Below are 23,789 nucleotides of genomic sequence, written 5' to 3' on the forward strand. Positions count from 1 at the left end.
CTGATATAATAGAGATAGGGAGCTTGTGCACAAGACGAGTCATGGAAAATGGAATTAACTGTGTGTAAATTATGGGGTTCATGTTGGGAAATAATTGTATGTGCTGGATCTTAGAAGTTTCAAGCTATTTTTTGTATTCTTGTATCAACTGCTGCTTTGCTGAATAAACCATCAAGCTACCTTGATTCTGAAAGATATTCCACTCCATTCTCTTGATCCAAACACTTTCTGACGAACGAAAATAACCTAAAACAGCAGCAGTCCCCACAGGCTGTCCTTGGGATGGGTTTGGTGGGTGAGGTAGGGGGGTATAGGGATAGGATGGGATCCTCTATTAGCAGACTAACGTAGTCTAGCAGAGAAAGGGAGATCTGTCAAATATCCAACCTGAAATGAAATTGACTTTGGTCTTGTGATAGTGACTACTTCAACATGTTTGTCCCCAGGTGTGGCACCTGTGCTCAAGCCATCCTGGAGAACTGTACACCTGTGTGGGTGTGTGTGTGCATCGATGGTATCAGCCCCGCAGTTTATCAACCCTGGTTTTCCTGTCATTCTCGCTGGATTGTTGTTTCTCCTACTTTGGTAGTCACCGTTCTCGGCCGCAATAGTTTGAAGGCTCATTAACTATTGCAAGTATTTTTGTCTCTCTAACTTTGTCTTGCCTGTGCCTTCAGGATCGCCAGCCTCCCTGCCAAGCGACTGCCCAGCTACACTGCCCCTTCCATTCTGCATGATTCCATAGACATTCAAACTGTCAGGACCTTACCTCCCAGTGCTGCATCTGTGTTTGGTGCGCTTGGCTCCACTACCGCCACCATGTAACATATTGCATGCTGCATTAAGCACACCTGTCCACTAGGTGCTACCTGTTTATATACAGTATGACCTCCCTGCTCCTTTCTGGTGCACTTTCTGTGTTTGCTTGTCATGAAAACGATCAAGTAAACAACAAACTAGCATTATTTGCTCCCCAAAAAAACACAATATTAGAGGGGAGATGGGGAAGGGAGAGGAGGCTAGAGGTGAGCGTGGATGAGGAGAGGAGGGGTAGGGAGAGGAGGCTAGAGGTGGTGTGGATGAGGAGAGGAGGGGAGAGGAAGTGTGGTTGAGGAGAGGAGGCTAGAGGTGGAGGTGGTGTGGATGAGGAGAGGAGATGGAATTTTCAGTTTGGCCAATATTGACCCCCTACAATCTTGAAATTGATTTGCTGGAACACCAGTTACAGGAGGGTACATTTACATTTAGTCATTTAGCAGACGCTCTTATCCAGAGCGACTTACAGTAAGTACAGGGAGTGCCTTGCCCAAGGACACAACATCATTTGACACAGCGGGGAATCGATCCGGTAACCTTCTGAGTACTAGCCCGACTCCCTCACCGCTCAGCCATCTGACTCCATGGGTACATGGTCACAGGTAAATCATGTAAATTGTAGGAACAATAACCGATAAAAATACTTATTGTTGGATTTCTATTTGTAGGCAATGAAGAAGACCAAATACAATTTCAATGATTTGTCTTTATTTCAGTGCCAAAAAGGATTTGGTCAGTTCTGATTGCACATCCACGGTGTGTTACATTAGCGATGGAATGGCTGAGAATGATGCTAAAATTAATTATGGAATGTGACGGGAAACGGTAATTAGGTATTCATCAGGGAATAAAGCACATCGAATCGCAGTCTTAAAATCCTCTCCCTGTGTATAACTAAGAGAATTACATTTTATTTGAGATTGGTCGGCTGAACCAGAAAAGCCAAGGAGTCTGCCAACTGTATCGGGCTCAGAAAGTGAGAGGGGATGGGTAGATATGCAGAGTGTGTCATGGAAAACCTGCTAGTGAGTATGTTAGGTTCACAGAGGCAGTTACCATGGACACTGACCAACAGTTTGCATTACCTCTCTTTCTGGAACGGAAAATCCAGAGTTAGCCTCAATTTAGGGTTACCCAACTCAGGGTTTTCACAAAACCCACTTTCTGGAATACCTCCCAGGTATATTGAACTTGCTTCATCGTATAGGCCCCACAGCAAAATATCTGTTACATTGTTGACATTGATACAGTTTTTCACCTGTGTGTCTTCATATGTTTATACAGATAACCACTTTGAGAAAAGAGTTTGCTACATACCTGACATTGATATGGTTTCTCTCCTGTGTGTGTCCTCATGTGTCTAACCAAATGACACTTCCCGCTAAATTTTTTGCTACATTCTCGACATTGAAAAGGTTTTTCTCCTGTGTGTTTCCTTATGTGATGTTCCAGAGAAACACTATGAGCAAATAGTTTGCTACATTTTTGACATTTATATGGTTTCTCTCCTGTGTGTGTCCTCATGTGTCCAACCAAATGACACTTCACGCTAAATCTTTTGCTACATTCCTGACATTGAAAAGGTTTCTCTCCTGTGTGTATCCTCATGTGATATTCCAGAGAACTACTTTGAGAAAAGACTTTGCTACATTCCTGACATTGAAATGGTTTCTCTCCTGTGTGTATCCTCATGTGTTTTTCCAGAGAACCACTATGAGCAAAGAGTTTGCTACATTCCTGACATTGATAAGGTTTCTCTCCTGTGTGTATCCTCATGTGTTGTTCCAGATAACCACGTAGAGCAAAGAGTTTGCTACATTCCTGACATTGATATGGTTTCTCTCCTGTGTGTGTCCTCATGTGTCGAACCAAATGAGACTTCCCGTTAAATCTTTTGCTACATTCCTGACATTGATACGGTTTCTCTCCTGTGTGTATCCTCATGTGTTCAACCAGATTACCCTTCTGAGCAAACCGTTTGTTACATCTTTGACATTCATACGGTTTCTCTCCTGTATGTGTCCTCATGTGTCCAACCAAATAAGATTTCACACTAAATCTTTTGCTACATTCCTGACATTGATACGGTTTCTCTCCTGTGTGTGTCCTCATATGAATAACCAGATTACCCTTCTGAGAAAAACGTTTGTTACATTGTTGACACTGATGTATTGTTTTTCCTTCGTGACGTCTCTGTGGCATATTTTCCCTTGTCAGAGCCTCATTGTTTCTGTTCCCAAACAGCAACAGTCTTCCATGTTCCTCCTCCAAACTCTGAGCTGTAGGACAGTCTGGAGCTACAACAGAGAGGGGCTGAGAGTCACTGCCTGGTTCTGGTGCTGCGTTGTCTTGTCCATCAGGCAATTTGATTTGTTCCTCAGTTGTGTTGGTGGGTAGAGAGTCTCCTTCTCTGTTCTCCACTTTAACGGTTTGGTCAAGATGTGAACATTCAGAGGAGCCCTCCTGATCACAGTCATGTTTCACGCTGGTAGAAGTGAACATGGAGTCTGTAGTTTCAGACTGCAGTCCTTGGAGCTGCTCTTCCTCCTGACTGGTCCACAGCTCCTGTTCCTCTTTAATCTGTGGGGGCTCCGGGAGAGAGAGCTGCTGCACATCTGGGGGGAAGAAGAGGCAAGACAACAGTTAGATGTGGCCTGCTTCATTGTTCTGCAACCTAGATTGACAGCTAAAGAGACCAATTAAAACTAAAGTACGTAGATACTTTAGTATCTGCTAAAGCTGACAGCTATAACTCTATTTATGCTGCCAGTTTTAATGCAAAATACCCAGAAAAATCGGACATCTGAATCTGAAAAATTGCAAGCATAATAACATCATACAAACACTCAGTTTTAACTATGTGTATTACAACATTGGCACAAGAGAGCGCAACAGCTGCTTCGTTACACGTTTCTTGGAAGCTTGCAAGAGCTAAGAAGCCATTCGCCAATGCCGAGTTAATTAAACAATGTGCAATCGACATGGATGGCTGCCGAAGTTTTAAACCAATAGGAAAAAATCCCCCAAAATGGTTGTTGAGCTGTTAAACAAGTGCCGCTGTCGGCTAACACGGCAACCAGAAGAGTCAAAGTTTTAGCGGAGGAGTGTTTTTTCGAGTCCAAACACCAATTTGAGGAAAACAGAATCATTCTCACTAGCAATGGGCTAGTCCTGTGACCGAACCAACATGGAACAGCTGTCTGTTGTGTTTGCTGACTGTTTGTACAGAATATGCTCCAGGGGCATTTCATAATGAAATCGTTAGTTTTAGACAAATTTTGTTTCAAGAGTAGCTAAATTATTTTTCTTGTGTGACTCCCAACACCATTACTAATAGTGATACATTTATAAAATAGTTATAAAATCATAATAGAAGTAACATCCGTGCATAAAACTGACAACAAAAAACAAACAAACATGTTGGCCCTTGGCTCGGCATGCCTGACCAAATTTGTCCCTTTTGGAAATCTAATTGGGGAACCCTGGTCTAAGGGATGGATACAACTGGTAGTTCTGATGTCATATAACATATGACTTGCATAAGGTTAGGTAAAGGGTCGGACTGGCCATCGGGACACTCAGGAGATTTCCCGAACGGCCGGTCAAACAAACGGCCGCTACGGCCACGGCACTATTCAAGAAAAAAAATCCTACTAGTTTACGCTCACTTTTAGGACGGCCTTAATACCATTCAACTGTTTAACTGGAGCGATCCAAAATCCAAAGGGTGGGGGTGGGCATTTCCCCGGTGTAAACTCGAACGGTGCACCGTCCACGATTGGTCAAAAATCTATCGTTTTCCGGGTACAGCCAATTCGTTGGAGCTATTTTAGATAACATAGTTGTTTCTTTAGCAAAGAAATGGAAAGGAAAAGAAAAGAAAAGGAGAAAAACTACAGGCACAGCAAGCAAATGCTGTACAATGTAGAAGTATAGAATACATGTTTACGCTGTCAAAAGACGGCGTAAACATGAAGAAAATAGTTTGCAGCCCGAAGATGCGGCTGTACCAGAGATGCCAGGTGCAAGTATCTGTAAGTTGCTGTAATTTCGACATTTAGAAAATTCAAGTATCATTCCAAACCATATTGTTTTAATTTTTCTAAAAACCTTATGCATTTGATATTACTGATATTATTTGATATTACTGCCAATATATAGGCTATACATTTTAAATGAAGTAAAAGAAATGGCCAAGAGAAAAAGGCACTAATCTAAATATGCACAACATGTTTTTTGGCTTTAAATAATAAATTGATTTTTTGTTCTGTGTATTAAAGCAGGCACAGGTGACACAAGGAAAGAGATGGAGGCTGCTGTGGTGACAGGGTCCAGTGGAGAGACTATGACAGGTGCAGCACTAAAACTGTACACAATAGTCAGTCTGTTAACAGGGTTATTATATGGAAATTAGTTTGTTGAATTGATTGTCATTATTGAATATAGTTAACTGATTATTGTTCTTTTGCAACATCAAATTGCAGAGGCAGAAACAGAGACAAGTAGTCACTAGGGGCAGTCTTTGCATGGACGGATGGCGATGGCAGGTCGATGTTGAGAGGGACGTTTAGCAAGACGGATGGACGAGGATGTTAAGCCAAATGAGAGCCGGCGAAGGATAACATAGAAATTCCCTTCATAGGGAAACCAAAAACCAGAGTATAGAATGAAACCATTTAAAAGTGAGCAAGGGCGATCAATAATCGCTATTGAATCAACAGCCATGTGCAATTTAGCTAGCAGGTGAAGAATACAAACAGCAAAAATCACCAGTTAACTTAGTCAATAGTTCTTGCAAATTTAAATTAATACAATAACAGGCTTAAATGAACTGAAAGTTGTCAGATTTACAGTTCTCAAGGACGCACACAGGCGATCTCAACTGGCTAGTTATCCTACGGACAGCAGCAGTCTCCCCGCTCGCGGTGTGAAGCGCGTGTCCATGCTATTCTCTAGGGCTGCAACTAACGATTATTTTAATAATCTATTAATCTGTCGATTCTTTTTTCGATTAATCGATGAATAAAATAAAAAAAATGCATTAATTTCCAGCCCTTTATTCAAAAACAGAACTGACAGTGTAAATTCAGAGTGCAAAAAATCATCAGAATGTGCACAAACAGGCACACAATTTTGAAAAGTTATTAATATAAGCGTGCTATTATCCAAGATGAGCAATTTATTCAAGTTTTGTTTAAAACTTTATTGAAAATTGAAAGAATGTGGAAGTAGGCCAGAGTTTATTAGAATAATCTGGTGTATATTTAATTTGATTTAAAAAAATCTAATTGTGTCAAAAAGATTTTTTGACACAATTTTGAAAAAGAAAAAGATTTGCGAGGATTAAGCTATTTTCAAAGATTAGTGATTTTATATAATTTTATTTGAAACTTAATTGAAAAAGTAAAGGCTGTGGAAATATACCAGATATTGTTAAGATACTCTGGTGTTTGTTTGAGGTTTTATATTTAAAAAAATATTATAAAAGTCTACATGTTTCAAAATGGTATGGGTAGTTTTCCCCCGGTCCCTAACTGCAGAGTAGCGTCTTCCGAATTTGAGGCGAATGTCGAATATGAAACTAACTTCACCTTGGTCAATAAACACACTTTTTCGATGTATTTAGTGTGAAATATTCCCACACCTTGGATGACTGGGTCATAGCTACTGATTTCTCTGCCTCCGCCATGTTTCAGAACAACGTTACTCAACAATGTCTCTCTGATGGCCTTTCCTCTACCTCCGCTCCGCTCCACTAAACCTTTTTTTAAATACTGAAACATCTCTGCGACTTATTGAGTGGCGTAATAATCGAGCGACACAACTAATCTATAATGAAATTTGTTGCCAGCCCTTTTAACAATCGATTTTAATCGATTTAATCAATTCGTTGTTGCAGCCCTACTATTCTCCGACAGGCACTCACTGCTGATAGACAGCCTTTGGTACTGCCATATTTCTGATATCGTGGCGGCAGAAATGTTGCTGTGGCGGGCCACCACGGAAAAACCAACAGAGGAAACACTGGTATGAATTGCATATATATTAGTAACTGTCAGTTAAATGCGTTATTAACGGCGTTAACGCAAACCCAAATTAACAGCGTAAATATTTTTATCGCGCGATTAATGCTCTTTTTGACTTAGCAAACTTTGTAGTTTTTTTCACATTCTGTTGCAACAACCACTGACGTTAGAAAAACTACAATACCACACCGGATCTAGCTAGACCGGAAACAAAACAACAGGCACGCCACACACACTTGTTTGGGCTTGCGAGCCGGCTAAAGAGTAGTAGCAGAGCCCGTATACGGATATTAGACATTCTGTAGTAGTAGGCTAACGTTATGTTTTGAGTTGATTGCCAGCGCCAGACGCCAAAATTGATGCCAATAAGATGCTGAATGGAAAGTTTACTTTTAAAAGGTTGCCAAATGGTTCCATTGACAAGACCAAAGTGATCAGTGTGTTCTGTCGTTGTGAACTGAGCTATCATTGCAGCACGTCGTGGTGAGCTATCATCGCAGCAAGCAGCTGATGCGAATTCTCCGCCCGCTCGTCAAAGCCAGGTGATTGCAACGTTGTTTTCGAAAAAAAAAAAAAAACTTTTGCACGAAATCCTAACCACTTTTCCATGTCGATAAGAGCATTAAAATTTGAAAAAATAATGGATGAAAAAGAAATCATGGGACATTTACAATAGATAAAAATGTGTTGAAAATTAATCGCGAGCTAACTATGACATTAATGCGATTAAATATTTTAATCGTTTGACAGCTCATACATATATATATATATATATATAGTGGTGGTGGGCATAGATAAAAAAAAATTCATCTAGATTATTCTCACTGTAATATTGGCGTTAATCTAGATTAAAATGGTTCATTAGAATTCCGCCGAAGTCATTCAGAATGTGTGTGCTACCCAAATAATGACTAAAAGTAAGTCTTTGAGAACGGGTTTCTCAAGCCAGGTGGCGCATTAGACCAGGAGCTCATGTCCTGTTTCCAAAATGCATCACAAACTGCTTGAGAAAGCTGTTCTACTATGATAATTGGTTATGAAAATAAATTATGTACAATAAGTGGTACTTGTGTTTATTAACTGTTTATTAGATTAGTTAGCTTGGCTGATAAAGCTGTGCTGACAGGCTTGCCTCGGTTGGACTCAAACATCGTAGTTTGACAACGACTCTTCCCCTGCGCTACATCAGTGCTTGGCCCGGCATCCTCCGCATTAGCTAAGGGATGCTTTGCGTTTAGCGTCACTGTGTCCAATCCCAACCGCTGTAAACTACTTTTATGATTGACTTTTATTATTTTAGGCATACCAAACAATCTACGTGTTAAATTTCATAAACATATATGGACGTTTACATGTCTAAATCATTTTGGAAAGTTACATTGATGAGAGAAAGCCGAAAGACCACTCGGGCGACGCTTGAGCGACGATCTCTACTCTGACATGAGAAGAGTTCAACAAAACATCCACCAGGTGTTGGTAAACAGTCAAATTTAGATTTTATCGCATAGTTTGGAGATGTTGAAGCGTGATATCTTATTGTCCCCGGATATATTGACAGCATTATGGTCAGTTTGGTGACCGTGGATCAAGTTAATATCCCCGGAAAAACAGCAGCGGCGAATGTTTACTACGAGGATAAGTGCGGTCGGGTTTGGACAAGGGTAGCGCACGGCTAATTTACCGGCGCCAGCATCTTTTTACCGGCTCTAGTAAAGGATAAGCTAACTCTATTTTTTTTTTTTTTACAATATTTAGCTCGAAAAGTAAGAAGTTAAAGCTTAACGTGAAATCAGTACATCAGCTGAAAACGTGATACAATCATTTTTATCAATATTTGAAGTGCCATTTTATCAGAATGTTAGCTAAAAACCGGTCGGGATTGGACACAGTGACTTTGGTGGTATTTGAGACTGGAAGAACTAATTCCGCATAGCACAACGTGCAAACAACCTTAGTCTTGTCAAGGTTTCCATTGGGAAGCTTCTTAAAAATACATTTTCCCTGAAGCAAACCAGGCAGCTTCATAGCTGCATCCGTATTGGCACGTCATGTTTGATCAGGGTTACCAGGTCTGTGTGACAAAACCAGCCCAATGGCCAATCAAAACCAGCCCAATATCAGAACTCAAAATATACCCCTGCCAGACCTTATACACTGCTTTTAAAGTCCAACAGCATTGCTATCATTGCCAAATGTATTGTAATATCTACAAAGGTACTCAAAGTAGTAACACTAGTATGCCAGCATTAATAACTGTTTTCAGGAGGTTTTCTCAGGAGACTGAGAGCATTAGGCACGTGTGCACACGCACAGTCCATGTGTGTACGTGCTGATCTGGAGTCAGGTTGGTAGGATTTCAGTATAAATACATTTCATTTAAAATATAGATTTTTATTTAAAGATATTCATGTAATTTGCATGCAAAATGGATCAACCCGAACGAGCGGACACAATTTCAACCCGTGGCAACACTTCAAAAGTAGCCCAATTCCGCGGGAAAACCGTGGACCTGGCAACACTGTGTTGGATGTGATAATTTCATACACAAGGCATAAACACAGCTTCGAAGACTCGTTCTCGCCCCCTACAGTGCAATTCAGCTAGGTATACATCCGCGCTAAAATATCAAGGTGAAAGTCATCATAGCCTGCGTAGTATAAACCCAGCTCCCAACCCAACTTTGAGAATAGATTAACGGCGATATTTTTTTTTTAATCGCCCAATAAGAGTCACGTTACAAACGCAGGGCGTTAACGCCAATAACTGCGCACCACTAATATATATACAGTACCAGTCCAAAGTTTAGACACATTTTCCCATTCAATTGAACTTTTGTTTGGTACTGTATATACTACAGCCCTAGTAGGGAAAGCTGTACCCCCACTCAGTCGACTAGTCGATTTTCTGGTCGATATGCCAGTGTTTCCCACACATAGACTATTTCGTGGCGGTGCGCCACAGGTTAAACACCGGCCGCCACACATTGAGTTTCGTTTTTTTTACGCTATTACGTACACGCAGCGTACTCGTTCAGTTGCATTTCCTCTCCCTCAGTGTCTGTCACTCACGCGTCTCACATACAAACGCACAAACAGCCCCTCCCCTCCGTGCACACCACGTCTGTCTCGCGTGTCATGAAAACGAGATCATCCTATTTGGCCTATTTGGTGCAGAGAAGACGGCTGGCGAAAGTTTACGAAAGGTTGGTATCTCTTTACACAATAAAAAGTGCTATAAAAAATATTATATTTCAATACAATGTTGTCAGTGTATTGTTGGAGTCCCGACCCGACCCTTAGAAAACAAGCGATTCCCTGAAAGTTATCTGGTCGCAAGTTTTCGGTAAAATGCAGTTGGGTTGTCGAGGTAAAAACATTATGCTAGGTTATATGTAGCACCTGTGAATCAATAAACGTATTATAAATAATATTATGTAATGTTTTTACTTTAACACAATGTTTGCTGCTTCAATTCAGATGAGTATAGAAAAGTACTTTGTGAAAAAGGCACGTATTGAGGATGAGGACCAGCCAGAACCGGAGGTATCAGTCTGAAACAGCGCTGAACAGTCCGACCAGTATAGTAATTAGTTTTGTTATTAATTTGTTTACAATATTTCAGGCTTCAACCAGTGCTGCTCAGTCAAAAAGACAGGGTCAGGGAGAGAAAGAAATAGTTTCTTTAGGCCTTGAAGAAAGAGTAGGAGAGGATGACGGCATCCATGCTGCTGTGAGAGAGACTGCTGAAACAACAGGTAAGGTGTACAAACAGATGTGGACACAGGCAGGTAAGAAAGCAGGTTCCAGGACAAGGGAAATCATTTATATTCTTCTGTTTCTAGCAGACAGGACTTTGGCAACATCCAAAGGCACCAAACACAGGGGCACTGGATTCAACCCTGAGTGGTTGAACATGCTTCAGTTCAAGCCATGGTTGTACCACACACAGCATGGTAAACTTAATGCCTGGATACTATTCTATCCTTTACAAATAATCTGAACTATATTTGTATTGATTATTCGTTTTATATGATTATTATTTATGTAATAAATGTGAAGTGTGACTGTGGAATGTCTATTTAACTAATTTCATTAATTATCAATGTACTTTTAAGGGATGTTTTGTAGACTGTGCAGGCATCACAAGCCTGCACCCAAGAAAGGTGCCACAAAGAGGGCTTTTGTTGAGTTCGGGGCCAATACCTACAGGCAAGACTATTTGGAGCGGCACATCACCAAAGAGCACCACCAGGAAAGCATCAGATGCCAGGCATCACTTGCATCCGGTAATTTCTGAGTCCAATAGCAGATCATATATAATAATAATAATATAACTTCATTTAGTATACGCCCAAATTATTTTCTAACAATTTTGGCATTAACAGGTGTCTCTGTAATGGACTCGTTTGAGCCTACTATTGTGCTAGAGCACGAGGCCGTCATTGGTGGCTTCAAGTGTCTCTATTGGCTGGTAAAAAATGAAAAGGCCCACCACACCAACTACTCAAAGCTTCTGAGCCTGGCAGAGCTTTTGGGCTGTGATTACTTTAAGAAGTTAAAGGTAACACACCTAAACCGTAAGATAAATGTCACCTATTATTTAAAAATTCATTTAATCTTTACTTTAATGACTATACATTTGTTCCCTTTCCCAATGTCTAGATTGACCACAGGAACAATTACAGGTCTCATAGAATAATTGATGAGATGCTTGAGATTTTATCTCATGAAATTGAGGAGCCTATTCTGATGGCCATAAGAGCATCACAGGCAATTAGCCTGGAAATAGACGAAAGCACAGATGTGTCTGTGTCCAGGCAGCTCGATCTGCATGTCAGGTATGCATTTATTTTCTTTGTCAGATTTACATGTCGGTCCCTGTTGAAGAACTGTGGATACTAAATGCTTTTCTCACAGATACATGGATAAAGAGGGAAAAGTAGTGAACCAATTTCTGGATCTTGTCACTGTTCCGGATGGAAAAGCTGACACCATTGTGTCAGCTGTTAAAAAAGTGCTACTAGAGAAAGGTATCCCAACAGAGAGGCTGTATGGGCTCGGGACTGATGGGGCAGCCGTAATGACAGGTAATTATTTTAAACCATGTGAGAGTATCTTGGCGGTTGAATCCCTAAATATTGTGACTAAATGTTGTTTTTTAAATCTAGGGCGTTTGAATGGGGTTGCAAAGCAGCTAACTGACAGCTTCCCCAAACTTGTGACCGTGGCCTGTGCTGCCCACAGACTGGCCCTTGCCTGCAAAGATGCATCAAATGATGTGAAATACATGGCCACTTTCAGAAACCACTTGCAGGACCTCTACCTGTATTTTAGAAACAGTGCAAATCGTACTGCCACTCTCAAGGCTGCATCCATAACCCTGGGTGTCAGTGACTTGAAGCTTAAGGTAATATTATTCTGATACTAATAGTTATCTTCTGTCTATTCATAACTAATCATTATTGCATATGACATCTACAGGAAGTGAAGGACACACGCTGGCTCTCACAGCACAAGGCCATTGAGACCCTACAGAGGAACCTGAGTGCCGTCCTTGGAGCCTTGGCAGAGGAGGCAGAGGTGCGCAAATGTCCTGGGGCAAAGGGACTCTACACATTCTGTGCTACGTACAGATTTGTGGCTGCCGTGTACCTCCAGGCCGATGTTTTGCCCCACCTCGCCTGCCTCTCTAAAATCTTTCAGAAAGCACATGTTAATTTCTTACATATCAAAGAGCAGGTATGATAAATGTGCACAATCTAATTCAAATCTGCTTGATGTGATGCATTGAAATTATTGTTTGCATGCACTAAATGGCAGGAATTTTTTTTTTTAAATTTAGGTTCCTGTGACAATCCAGACTCTAAAAAATATAAATGAGGCTGGACAAACTCCACTCCCTGGATCCTTCTTGTCTCGCCTCCATGAGGATCTTGATGATCCCCAAGGACTTGGAGCCTTTAACATTCAGCACGAGGAGGAGAGGGATAGGAGAGGGCGAGAGGTCCAAGATGAGTCACGGGTGGGGAAATGGGCCAGATTCCAGCGAGAGGTAAATTATCATTTGCTTAGTGCATGAGTACAGCACTCTTGTTAGGTGAGCTTCACTGTCTTCACATGACAAAATTAAAAATTAATTAGTGCAGGCCTAAATGCCACATTTCAAAACTTTTTTCAAGATAATTATTAATCCTGAACTGAACATATTGTCTGGTTTGGCCATTGATGAGTATTATCAAAACTGAGTGTAGGCTCTTCCTAAAAAGATGCCAATCTTGTAATTGTAGATCATTCACCCGTACATAACCGGCCTGGTAAAAAATCTGGAGAAGAGATTCCATAATCTGGACATCCTTGGAGCCTTCCATGTCTTGGGGCCACAGTCAGCTACTCTAAAAGATGACACAGTGAATATCGCTCATCTGCAGACTCTTTCAAGGAAATGTTGCCCTCAACATGAGAAGGAAGTAGTTCAGGAGTGGCTCTCGTTCAAGAACCATGTCCTTACTGGGATATTCAAGGTGAGTGAGTGAATTGACCTGACTGTTCACTCACAACACACACACACACTAATGCCATGACAAACCCTTATCTTTCAAGAACAAGAACCAGGAGGAGCTCTTGAGTTTACTGGCAAGTGAATTTGATGAGTGGGCCAACCTCTACCCCTGCCTGAGCCTTCTTGCGAGCATTGCTCTGGTTATCCCTGTTTCCTCAGTCAACTGCGAACGGGATTTCTCCACAATGAACAGAGTAATAGCAATACATTGAAATTCCCAACGTCTTTATATTGTTGCAGTTTGTATTGTTAATAATTAGCATTTTGCTTTATCTTCAGGTGAAAACAGACCTCAGGAACCAACTACAGAGAGAACACCTGGCAGCTTGCCTGAGGATCTCCATCAATGGACCATCTCCTGAAGCCTTCCCGTATAATAGGGCATTAGAAACTTTTTTTAGCAAGCCCCGCAAAATACGTTGCTCCAACAAAAGTTGCAGACTTTGCTACAAGAAGTAGTATAGGGTGTGACGTGTACTGTACTAAAGTTTAGGGAAGTTGTGTATAGTGTGAATAATATAGTTCTATATTTAGTGATGTGTTTTTTTATATGACGAGGCCCCCCCCCCCCCCCCCCCCCCCCCCCCCCCCCCCCCCCCCCCCCCCCGGTCGGCCCCCACACATTGAGGTTGGATCTGTGGGAAACACTGTATGCTCTTGGTCGACTTAAGATTTTTTTTAGTCGAGCTGCAGTATGGCAGTGTGATCTGATTCCCAATTGTGTCATCATTGCTGAATTAACAAAATGTTGTACAGAAATTGTAGATTATGGGCAATTCCATGCAAAGGTCACCCTTACCATAGAAAAAAAAGTTGTGCCCACACAAATATAACAGTTGTTAATTTTTCACTTCGGTCTATATTTTGTTGCATGTAACCACTCTGATCTAAATTTATAGACAGTTGCACTCTTTTACATAATATACAAGTTGTGCACTCATGCAAAAAAACCATTTGTCAAATGGCAGTTTTGTACCATTTCAAGAACGGGGTAAATGGATTCCAGTTTTCAAGAAAATGTTACCATTTAGCATTTTCCTGATTGACAAGGGAATGATAGAGCATTGTGTATGCTCAGCTTGAGTTAAAAGCACAACTCCTTAAATGCATGAAGCCTCTTGTTTATGAGTCAGTGAGTTCCATGGCCAAGTCCCGTCCGTAACGTTTTGTAGAATAAGTTTATGCCTATCAAACAGTGCTGATGCTGCAACATCCAAAGTTTCTGTGCAAAGCTTATTTATACCAATGGTTAGTTTAATAAAAAAATCTTGCCCCTTTGTTACTTTTAAAAACTTTAATGATGTGTTATGGACGTGACGTTACGGACGCTACACAATGTAAATCTTCACAATACACTGTTCACAACACAATGGAAATGTTCTCAAATTAAACGGCAAAGCTAACAATCGTGTTTTCGGCTGTTATAACCCCTTTCACCGACGTGTTTCAGTGAAACAGGCATTCCAGTCATGATTATAGTCGGAATCATGGGTAACATAATATAGCCTAAACATCTTCAACGATCGACATCTTCTCCAGTGATACTGAAATTTCGAGTAGCCTAATTGTCTTGCCGTAACTGTCTTTGCCATAACCTCGATCCCTGCTCCATGTTTGTAATATTTACTTCCTACTAGAGACGCAACTCAAAAGTGCTCGAGGGACTCGATTGGTTTCGGCATTTAAGGCGGCGCTCTGTAATTTGCTCGCGCTACCTGTCGGATCAAGCTGAGGTAGAGTTGACAGCTTCGATCAAAGATGTCTTAAAGGGGTCATTGACTGTGTTTTGGGGGTATTTCACACAGTTTATTTGTAACTCAATGTTTTTAATTCAGTGCTTAATTAATAGTTTAATGTTGAAAATCACTTTTCATTTAGGCGTTTTATGTAAGTTGCAGAAGACTGGTCAAGACGCGTCACATCCATGACGTTCAAACTGAACATGTCCGAACAAAGTCCGAACATGACGTTCGGACTTTGTACACTGACGCAAGTATCATTCCTATTTTGCACTCAACGGAAAGCAGACTCTTCCCTTCATAGACGCACATCGGTAAATTAGGGAAGGAACTTGCGCTGCCAGGGCAGTTCAGCGAAAAGAGGGGGCGTGTTCCGGCGCAAATGTTCCTTGGTGTTATTTAGCAGTTTGCAAAAAACAATTCCGCCACAGACCAGGAAAAAGTTAGTCTAAAGTCAATGGCGCATTATTCAGATGCTATTTTGGTGCATGCTTGGCCTGTGCTCACTACTGGCGAGGCCAGGATCCTTTTCCTGCAAGCTACGTTACATTTCTTCCATGTCAATGATTGAAAAGTGTTTCATGAGTCTCTGTATGTGAACTTGATTTTTAACAATTGTGGCAAATTCCGTTTTATATAATAGCAATCCGCAAGATAACAAGCGCGCCTGCTCTTAAAGGAAATGTGAGATGTTGCTCTGATTGGTTTATTGCACGTTACGCCCAAACCACGCCTATGAGTAATGTTGCTACTTCAGACCAACCCATTTTAGATTTGCGCCAGGCGCAGAGTCATTTATCCCGCCGGTAAAATAGCAACAGCTCCGGAGTCCGGAGGCCGGAAATCTGTGGTATGGCAGCATTTCATTAAAGTACTTTTAAATTTACAAAGTACCGGGTGACTCGAAAAACGTTGAATGCAAACTCTGCCAACAACGGTTTATTTTTCATAGTTCAACGTCGAATATGATGTAGCCTATACCACCTGAAAAACGTAAGTTGGCCTAGCCCTACTTCGCTCATGCTAACGCGCTGGGTTGAAAAATGTATATGCCTATTATAAGAATCACATCCAAATCGATTGACATTATCTTCTCCGGTCAAGACAACAACATCTTTCTCTGTTGCACCGTTCCCCACTCAGCTTCTACGTAAGTTTGCATGCTGCAAGTTCAGGCAGTGATAAGCGCTCTGATGATTTGCATGTTAAACAAACAATATTTTTTATTTGTAGTACATTGTAGGAGATACAAAATTCAATCGGCATTCGGTTACAACAGGACTGGTGATACGAGTCTTATTATTAGTAGGCTATTAGAGGCTGAATCTGCCATGTCCAGCAGCCATCGAGTCAGATCGCGAAAATGTTTGTACGTAAAAAAAAAAAAAAAGTTTCATATTTCAATTTGTCGATTTTCAGTCGTTTTAGTCGAGTCTCGGTCGACCAAAGAAAAACTTAGTCAGGGTCAGCCCTAATATATACACATATATACACATATATACAGTGTATACATACATTTCGTATTTTGTTTTACATAGTAGGCCAATCAACATTAAAATTTCATGACAATATAGATTTGAAAAACAACTATATATAGATATACATAGCATTTTTTACAAGTACTCGTGCATGTGCGACCTACAAATTAGGAATTTTTTGGGTGTGCACAACGTCAGCACACATTAGCAACGACGCATACAGAGTACTAGTAAGACAGCGATTTCAGCAAGCCCTCAGCATTAGTATCGTACCTAAAAGATACCTATAGACCTAGCTAAAAGTCTTGGAACGTTTAGGCTATTTTTCGCTAGGTTCTTACGAACATGTCTTAATCTGACAGGCCTGTCGCGACAGTCAATATATTGACTTATCGCATGGTACATGGAAATGAGCGCAAACATTTTTGGTGCTGCGATATATTGCAACTGCTCAATATATTGAGCTTTTAATATAATAAAAGATAATGATTATATAATTATTATAATAATTACAAAATAACGAATGTCACCAAAATTTTAGTCGATACGGCTGCCTCAGTCATCTTGTCTGCTTTCTGTGTCGAAAGCGTAGGCGGGACTTGCGTCTCCACACACAGAGCAGACACCGACAGGTGAAGAGAAGGCGTGAACTCACTGTTATATATGGATATGGAAGGCCTAGTGGGCAAGTATTAAGACGCCCCCGTGTGTTAGCACGCGTAATTAACGCCGACTTGGCATGCAAAGTCGGCGTCTTTTGCGTCTTGTTTAACACGGCCTCGTCTCAACCACGCGTAAAAAACGCCGACTTCCATACAAAGTCGGCGTCTTTTTCGCCTCGAATTGAAGCTTGTCACGTGACACGTTGCATTTACACACGTAAATTACGTCTCAAACTTTGAGACGTGTCTAGCAAACCACACGAAATTAACGCCTGGTTTGGCACAATCAGCGTCTGGTTTTCCAAAATTAAAGTCTGCGTGCTTGAATCTCCGATGGGAAATTATGACAACAATTGTAACAACTAATACGTAAGCCAAGTAGGTCAAAGGATGCTCATGCGAGCTACTAACAAATGCAATGTTGGTTAGCTAGTTAGCTATTAGTATGAAGTTGGTGGTCACAATTGCAATCCTAAAAAGGGGTGCAGACTAGAGACAAATAAATGCAGTAATATCAGACTGGCTGGTTGTCTGGCTTGAAGCTTTGTGAACTTTCCTTGCACTGCGATTGCGTTGCCTCAGTATTGTGCGCGATTTGGTTTCACTGCCAACATTCCTTAATGTAAGAGGCAATGCGCAAACTCAGTTGGTGGCAAAATACAACTGTTGTTACTATTCATGTCAAGTGTATTTTATTGTCATTTTCAATTGCATATGGTAGTACAAACGAAACAGAGTTTCCCCAGGACCATGATGCCATATTAAAAAACATGACAGTAAGGTGCCAGGGTCAGCGTATTTGTAGCCTACAGTGACAGGACAGTATGTACAGTGACAGGACAGTATATACAGTGACAAGACCGTATGTACAGTGACAGGACAGTATGTACAGTGACAGGACAGTATGTACAGTGACAAGACACTATGTACAGTGACAGGACAGTATGTACAGTGACAGGACACTATGTTCAGTGACAGGACAGTATGTACAGTGACAGGACAGTATGCAGTGACAGGACAGTATGTTCAGTGACAGGACAGTATGTTCAGTGACAAGACAGTATGTACAGTGACAGGACAGTATGCAGTGACAGGACAGTATGACAGTGACAGGACAGTGTGTACAGTGATTGGAGGTAGCAGGTATGAAGTGACAGGTTCTCGTGCCAATATATTGTGATGCCAATTTGTTGAGCGGTCATCTTCCTTGTATAGACCTACAAAAGTGAAATACACAGCCAATAAATAAAGGTTCATCGGCTGTCCTCACATTCACACACTGTTGTCCTTATACTTAACAGATCATCTATGATGTCCTAAAGGCCCAACTCCTTCTCAGGTCACCTTCTGGCAGCAACCTTACAGGTGGGTTTCACTGTGCAACCAGGCCTACCCAAGCTGCTGCTGCTGGGCCAAGGGCTGATTGGAATGGCACACTGGGACTTGCAGATGACGTGAAATACATGTTTATTTCTGCTGTGTAAGATGTAGGCCTACTGCTTTTAATTTGAGTTGAACGCTGTTAAACACTGCCATGGTCAGCAAACACAAGCCATGGCTCTACTTCAGAAAGGATACTGTTCACAGCTGTATGAGTCAATAGGACATTACCATTACCTGAATGACTTGTAGTGGTCAGGAGGTTATGCCTGTTCTGATGTAGGAAATAAACCATGTTAGATTGTTGGCTCTGTGTATTGTTTGGGTCTCCTCTCCCTGTTTTCTGTTTCTGTGTCTTTGGTTCTGTTGCAGGATGGCAGGCAGGTAGAGGAGCTGTGATTGCTGCAGGGGCACACCTGTGACCTGTGCCTTGGTCCTTAATAAGCTGTGCCCTAACAAGCTGGGTCTCTCCATTACTAGCAGGAACATCATCACTGTTTGCCTTTTAGTTTGTAATGATTCTCTACACTTGCACTGATCCCACATCCACTCCCTACACTACTAATTTACATGACCGTCACATACAACCGTTTTTTTGTAAGCACTTTCTATTGAAGAAATACACTGTTATCCATATTCATGTGGCTTTCCACTTCCTTCATTTACTTCTGGAGCAATAAAGTATCAATCTAATCTTCCTATGAACCCGGTTAACACAAAATATCGTACACTGCTAATCGTCAGCTAACTAAATGGTAGGCGAATAGACAATCAAGCTTGATATGGTATAGTCATGAACTAGCACTGTTCAAAGATGTCCAACCCAAGTTCTCAATGTCTGCAGAAAAACACAAAAGAGAAGAAACCTGCTCTCGCAATGCAGTGTTAGGCTACCAATAAAATAATTGTGATAACTTTAATTTATCTTCACAGTGCCCGCTCACTAGGGATAATTTTCCATAACAAATAACGCAATGCGTCCTCTACTTTTATGAGGTGACCTGACGCCCAGGACCACCAATCTAACACCATCTATAAGGGTAACACCATTTTCATTATCTGGGAAATCATACCCTAACCTTTTGTTACATTTCCTTCTCATGTAATACACTTTCCCCTACATTCAGCCTTATAACATACTCCAAACTAACACAATGTACCATCATTAGGCTACAGTGTCTTGGTAAAGGGGTGAAAAATACTAGATTTTAACTAAACTTCCATTCAGGATTACGACTGCAGATGCATTGATTAAAGAGAAGTTTAAAGAATTATAAGACATTTTTGTAAGTCCAACGGTAATATCTGTAGGTTGCCACCTACACTCAGAAGCCAATGCTACTAAGAAACCCTTTTAAAATCAAACACTCTAAAAGTAAGGTTATACAATTTAATTTTATGTCTTTAATTAATTCAATTATGCCTTATGTTTTACGGTGTGTGGTGGTAGGACCCAAACGCAGGAGAGTAGCCAGACTTTGCCTCAAACAAAGGGTTTATTCTTTTAAACGGGAAAAAGCCAGGGTCAGTAGCGGTCCTGGCACATTTGGCGCCCTAGACTGATTTTTCACCAGCACCCACTCTTATGCCGCCCTAGGCGGCTGCCTATGTCGCCTATAGGAAAGACCGGCACTGGACAGGGTATTACGTTAACAAGAGTAAGGACAAGACAAAGACTAGACACAAAACAGGAACCTAAAATACACAGAACCAAACAAGACACAGGTGGACACGTTAATACAAACAAGAACTGAAACCACTCAACGAGACGCAGGTGAAGACAATGGCAGACACAAGGACGCGGTAGGGCAGGGCAAAACCAAAAACGGGGGCACGGCTGTGGCCGTGACATTATGCCTGCCCAAAGGTGGGTGACTGTATTTTCCCAGACTTCATGTACTGTTTGAACTGGGTTGTGTGTATGGGCAGTCTCAGGGTTATGTCACAGGTGTTGGCCTCTGGGAACACCCTTGGTGCTGGGGGAGGACCAGGGGACAGAAAGATAGTCAAAATATAGTATTTTCCTTAGAGTAGAGGTGCTAGACATGTCGTAAATGGATACAGGTCACTACACAAACGTTGAATGTATTCATTCACACGAGGTAGTAGCCTACACTAAACCTTACAAAGTGCCAATACACACATCTGTATAAGCCTGGCATGAGGTGTGTAGCCAACCAGTGCTTGTTTAATGCTGTCATAACTGGATTCATAGGAAGATTAGATAAGAACTTCAGGAAGTGACAAGCCACGGTAATAAGAATAAACATGTATTTATTTAATAAAAAGTGCTTACAAAGAAACGGTTGGTAAATTAGTAGTGTAGGGAATGGGTGTGGGATCAGTGCAAGTGTTGAGTGTAGAGAATCATTACAAACTAAAAAAGCAAACAGTAATGACATTCCTGATAGTAATTGAGAGACCCAGCTTGTTAGGGCACAACTTATTAAGGACCGAGGCAGAGATCACAGGTGTGCTCTAGCAGCAATCACAGCTCCTCTACCTGCCTGCCATCCTGCAACAGAACCAAAGACACAGAAACAGAAGACAGAGAAAGGAGACCCAAACAATGCACACAGAGCCAAAAATCTAACATGGTTTATGCTATCATGAGAACAGGCATAACCTCCTGACCACTACAAGTCATTCAGGTAATGGTAATGTCCTATTGACTCATACAGCTGTGAACAGTATCCTTTCTGAAGTAAGCACAGCAGAAAGACAAATATTTATTTCAGGTCATCTGCAAGTCCCAGTGTGCCATTCCAATCAGCCTTTGGCCCAGCAGCAGCAGCTTGGGTAGGCCTGGTTGCACAGTGAAATCCAGCAGCATGGTTGCTGCCAGAAGGTGACCTGAAAATGAGTTGGGCCTTTGAGACATCATAGATGATTTGTTAAGTATAAGGACAACAGTGTGTGAACGTGAAGGACAGCAGATTAACCTTTATTTATGTCACCGTGGCTGTGTATTTCACTTTTCTAGGTCTATACAAGGAAGATGACCGCTCAACAAATTGGCATCACAATATATTGGCATGAAAACATATCACTTCATAACTACTACCTCCAATCACTGTACATACTGCCCTGTCACTGTACATACTGTCCTGTCACTGTACATACTGCCCTGTCACTGTACATACTGCCCTGTCACTGTACATACTGTCCTGTCACTGTAGTCTACATATACGTTGACCCTGGCACCTTACTGTCATGTTTTTTAATATGGCATCATGGTCCTGGGGAAACTCTGTTTCGTTTATATAACCATAAGTAATTGAAAATGACAATAAAATACACTTGACATGAATAGTAACAACAGTTGTATTTTGCCACCAACTGAGTTTGCACATTGCCTCTTACATTAAGGAATGTTGGCAGTGAAACCAAATCGCGCACAATACTGAGGCAACGCAATCGCAGTGCAAAGAAAGTTCACAAAGCTTCAAGCCAGACAACCAGCCAGTCTGATATTACTGCATTTATTTGTCTCTAGTCTGCACCCCTTTTTAGGATTGCAATTGTGACCACCAACTTCATACTAATAGCTAACTAGCTGACCAACATTGCATTTGTTAGTAGCTCGCATGAGCATCCTTTGACCTACTTGGCTTACGTATTAGTTGTTACAATTGTTGTCAAAATTTCCCATCGGAGATTCAAGCAAGCAGACTTTAAAAATGTTGGAATAACAAGACGCTGATTGTGCCAAACCAGGCGTTAATTTCGTGTGGTTTGCTAGACACGTCTCAAAGTTTGAGACGTAATTTACGTGTGTAAATGCAACTTGTCACGTGACACGCTTCAATTCGAGGCGAAAAAGACGCCGACTTTGTATGCCAAGTCGGCGTTAATTACGCGTGCTAACACACGGGGGCGTCTTAATACTTGCCCACTAGGCCTTCCATAGAAGTCAGCGTTTTTTACGCGTGGTTGAGACGGGGCCGTGTCAAACAAGGCGCAAAAGACGCCGACTTTGCATGCCAGGTCGGCGCTAATTACGCGTGCTAACACACGGGGGCGTCTTAATACTTGCCCACTAGGCCTTCCATAGTTATAAGGTGTTCTGTTTTGTGACATCTACAGCTAGTTAGGAAGAACAAGTAAAATTGACTTGGTTTCAAAGCCGCAATCTTCAGCTCCGGTGTGGGAACATTTTGACTTTAAGCCGAATGAGATGAGAGCCAATTAACGTGAACGAGTCAGTATGTCGACTTCAAAAGTTAAAAACAGTGGAAACGAATATAGGCAGCTACCTTAACATCTCACCTAGCAATAAACAACTATCCCACCCAGACTTTCAACCTGTGAACAACAACTGCAGCTGGAGCTGGAAAGGAGTCTTCCATACAGTTCTGTTACAGATGCCTTTTCCCGACAGTGCAAATATAAACGTGACAGCGCGAGATGGCGCACACTCACGGATAGCGTAACTCACTATGTAGCCAAAGAGATGCAGCCATTAAAGACGGTCGAAAAACCAGCATTTACAAATATGCTGCAAACTTTTGACAAACACAGGGCTGCCAACTCTCACGCATTGGCCGTGAGACACATGCATTTCAACCATTTCACACACTCTCACACCACACCTTGTATGTCAAGCTGAAAAGGCAACGCCAACCAAGTAGCCCTGTTAACGTTGTAAACAATAAGGGATGATGAAGTGAAGCGACATAGGACACAAGGTCAGAGCGAACAGCCGTGAAAACTCAACCAAACTCGTAAAACAAATGCCTCTTCGCTCAATTGGATAGACCTACAACCAATCAGAGCAGCGTAATATGTTGTTTGTTGAAAACAAATTCAACCCAAGCGCTCTTTCGTGACGTTGTTGATTACGTAACTGTTGATCATCTGTCCATCATCATATAAAGTTGTCCCCAATATGAGACCCTCCAGACCCAACTTCCAAAACAAATTTTTTTGTGGGCGGGGAGATGTTGGGCTGGCAGCCAGGCTAGGTCATTATGTAATCAGTGGCATAAAATGGACTGAAAATTACAATTGAAGTGTGTGCAATAATATTGTTTATCGCAATTAATTTAGGTGCAATTTATCGCACAAGAAAAAGTAGTTATCGTGACAGCCCTACAGACAGGTGGGTTCCCCTTAGTTCTTTTGGTGAGC

General features: G+C 41.5%; 1 protein-coding gene and 1 pseudogene across 5 annotated transcripts; one reads left to right on the forward strand and one right to left on the reverse strand.

Annotated features, from left to right (window-relative positions):
* Window positions 1-1,471: 1,471 nt before the first annotated feature.
* The window catches only part of LOC124488476, a 46,586-nt pseudogene continuing 24,268 nt past the window's right edge, over window positions 1,472-23,789 (reverse strand).
* LOC124488475 (zinc finger protein 862-like) lies at window positions 9,777-13,983 on the forward strand. Of its 5 annotated transcripts, none has more exons than XM_047051090.1 (11): window positions 9,777-10,044; window positions 10,684-10,794; window positions 10,957-11,127; window positions 11,227-11,402; window positions 11,504-11,679; window positions 11,759-12,248; window positions 12,323-12,580; window positions 12,684-12,893; window positions 13,129-13,362; window positions 13,442-13,594; window positions 13,680-13,983. In XM_047051090.1, exons 2-11 carry the CDS (start codon window positions 10,755-10,757, stop codon window positions 13,857-13,859), a joined length of 2,088 nt encoding a protein of 695 aa, XP_046907046.1. In that variant the 5' UTR covers window positions 9,777-10,044; window positions 10,684-10,754; the 3' UTR covers window positions 13,860-13,983. The 5 variants fall into 5 exon arrangements, with proteins under 5 accessions (XP_046907046.1, XP_046907047.1, XP_046907043.1 ...); XM_047051091.1 differs by having other exon boundaries at window positions 10,687-10,794; XM_047051087.1 differs by lacking the exon at window positions 9,777-10,044 and having other exon boundaries at window positions 10,051-10,794; window positions 11,759-11,928; window positions 12,010-12,248.

The sequence above is a fragment of the Hypomesus transpacificus genome, unplaced genomic scaffold, assembly GCF_021917145.1.
Source record: "Hypomesus transpacificus isolate Combined female unplaced genomic scaffold, fHypTra1 scaffold_138, whole genome shotgun sequence".
Lineage (NCBI taxonomy): Eukaryota > Metazoa > Chordata > Actinopteri > Osmeriformes > Osmeridae > Hypomesus > Hypomesus transpacificus.

Bases quoted from the DNA above. Each gene is read 5' to 3' on its own strand.
- LOC124488475 (XM_047051086.1), top strand. From the start codon at position 10,362: ATGAGGACCAGCCAGAACCGGAGGTATCAGTCTGAAACAGCGCTGAAC. The intron at 11,680-11,758 runs GTATGCATTTAT...CTTTTCTCACAG, and splicing joins CAGCTCGATCTGCATGTCAG to ATACATGGATAAAGAGGGAA. The intron at 12,249-12,322 runs GTAATATTATTC...TGACATCTACAG, and splicing joins TCAGTGACTTGAAGCTTAAG to GAAGTGAAGGACACACGCTG.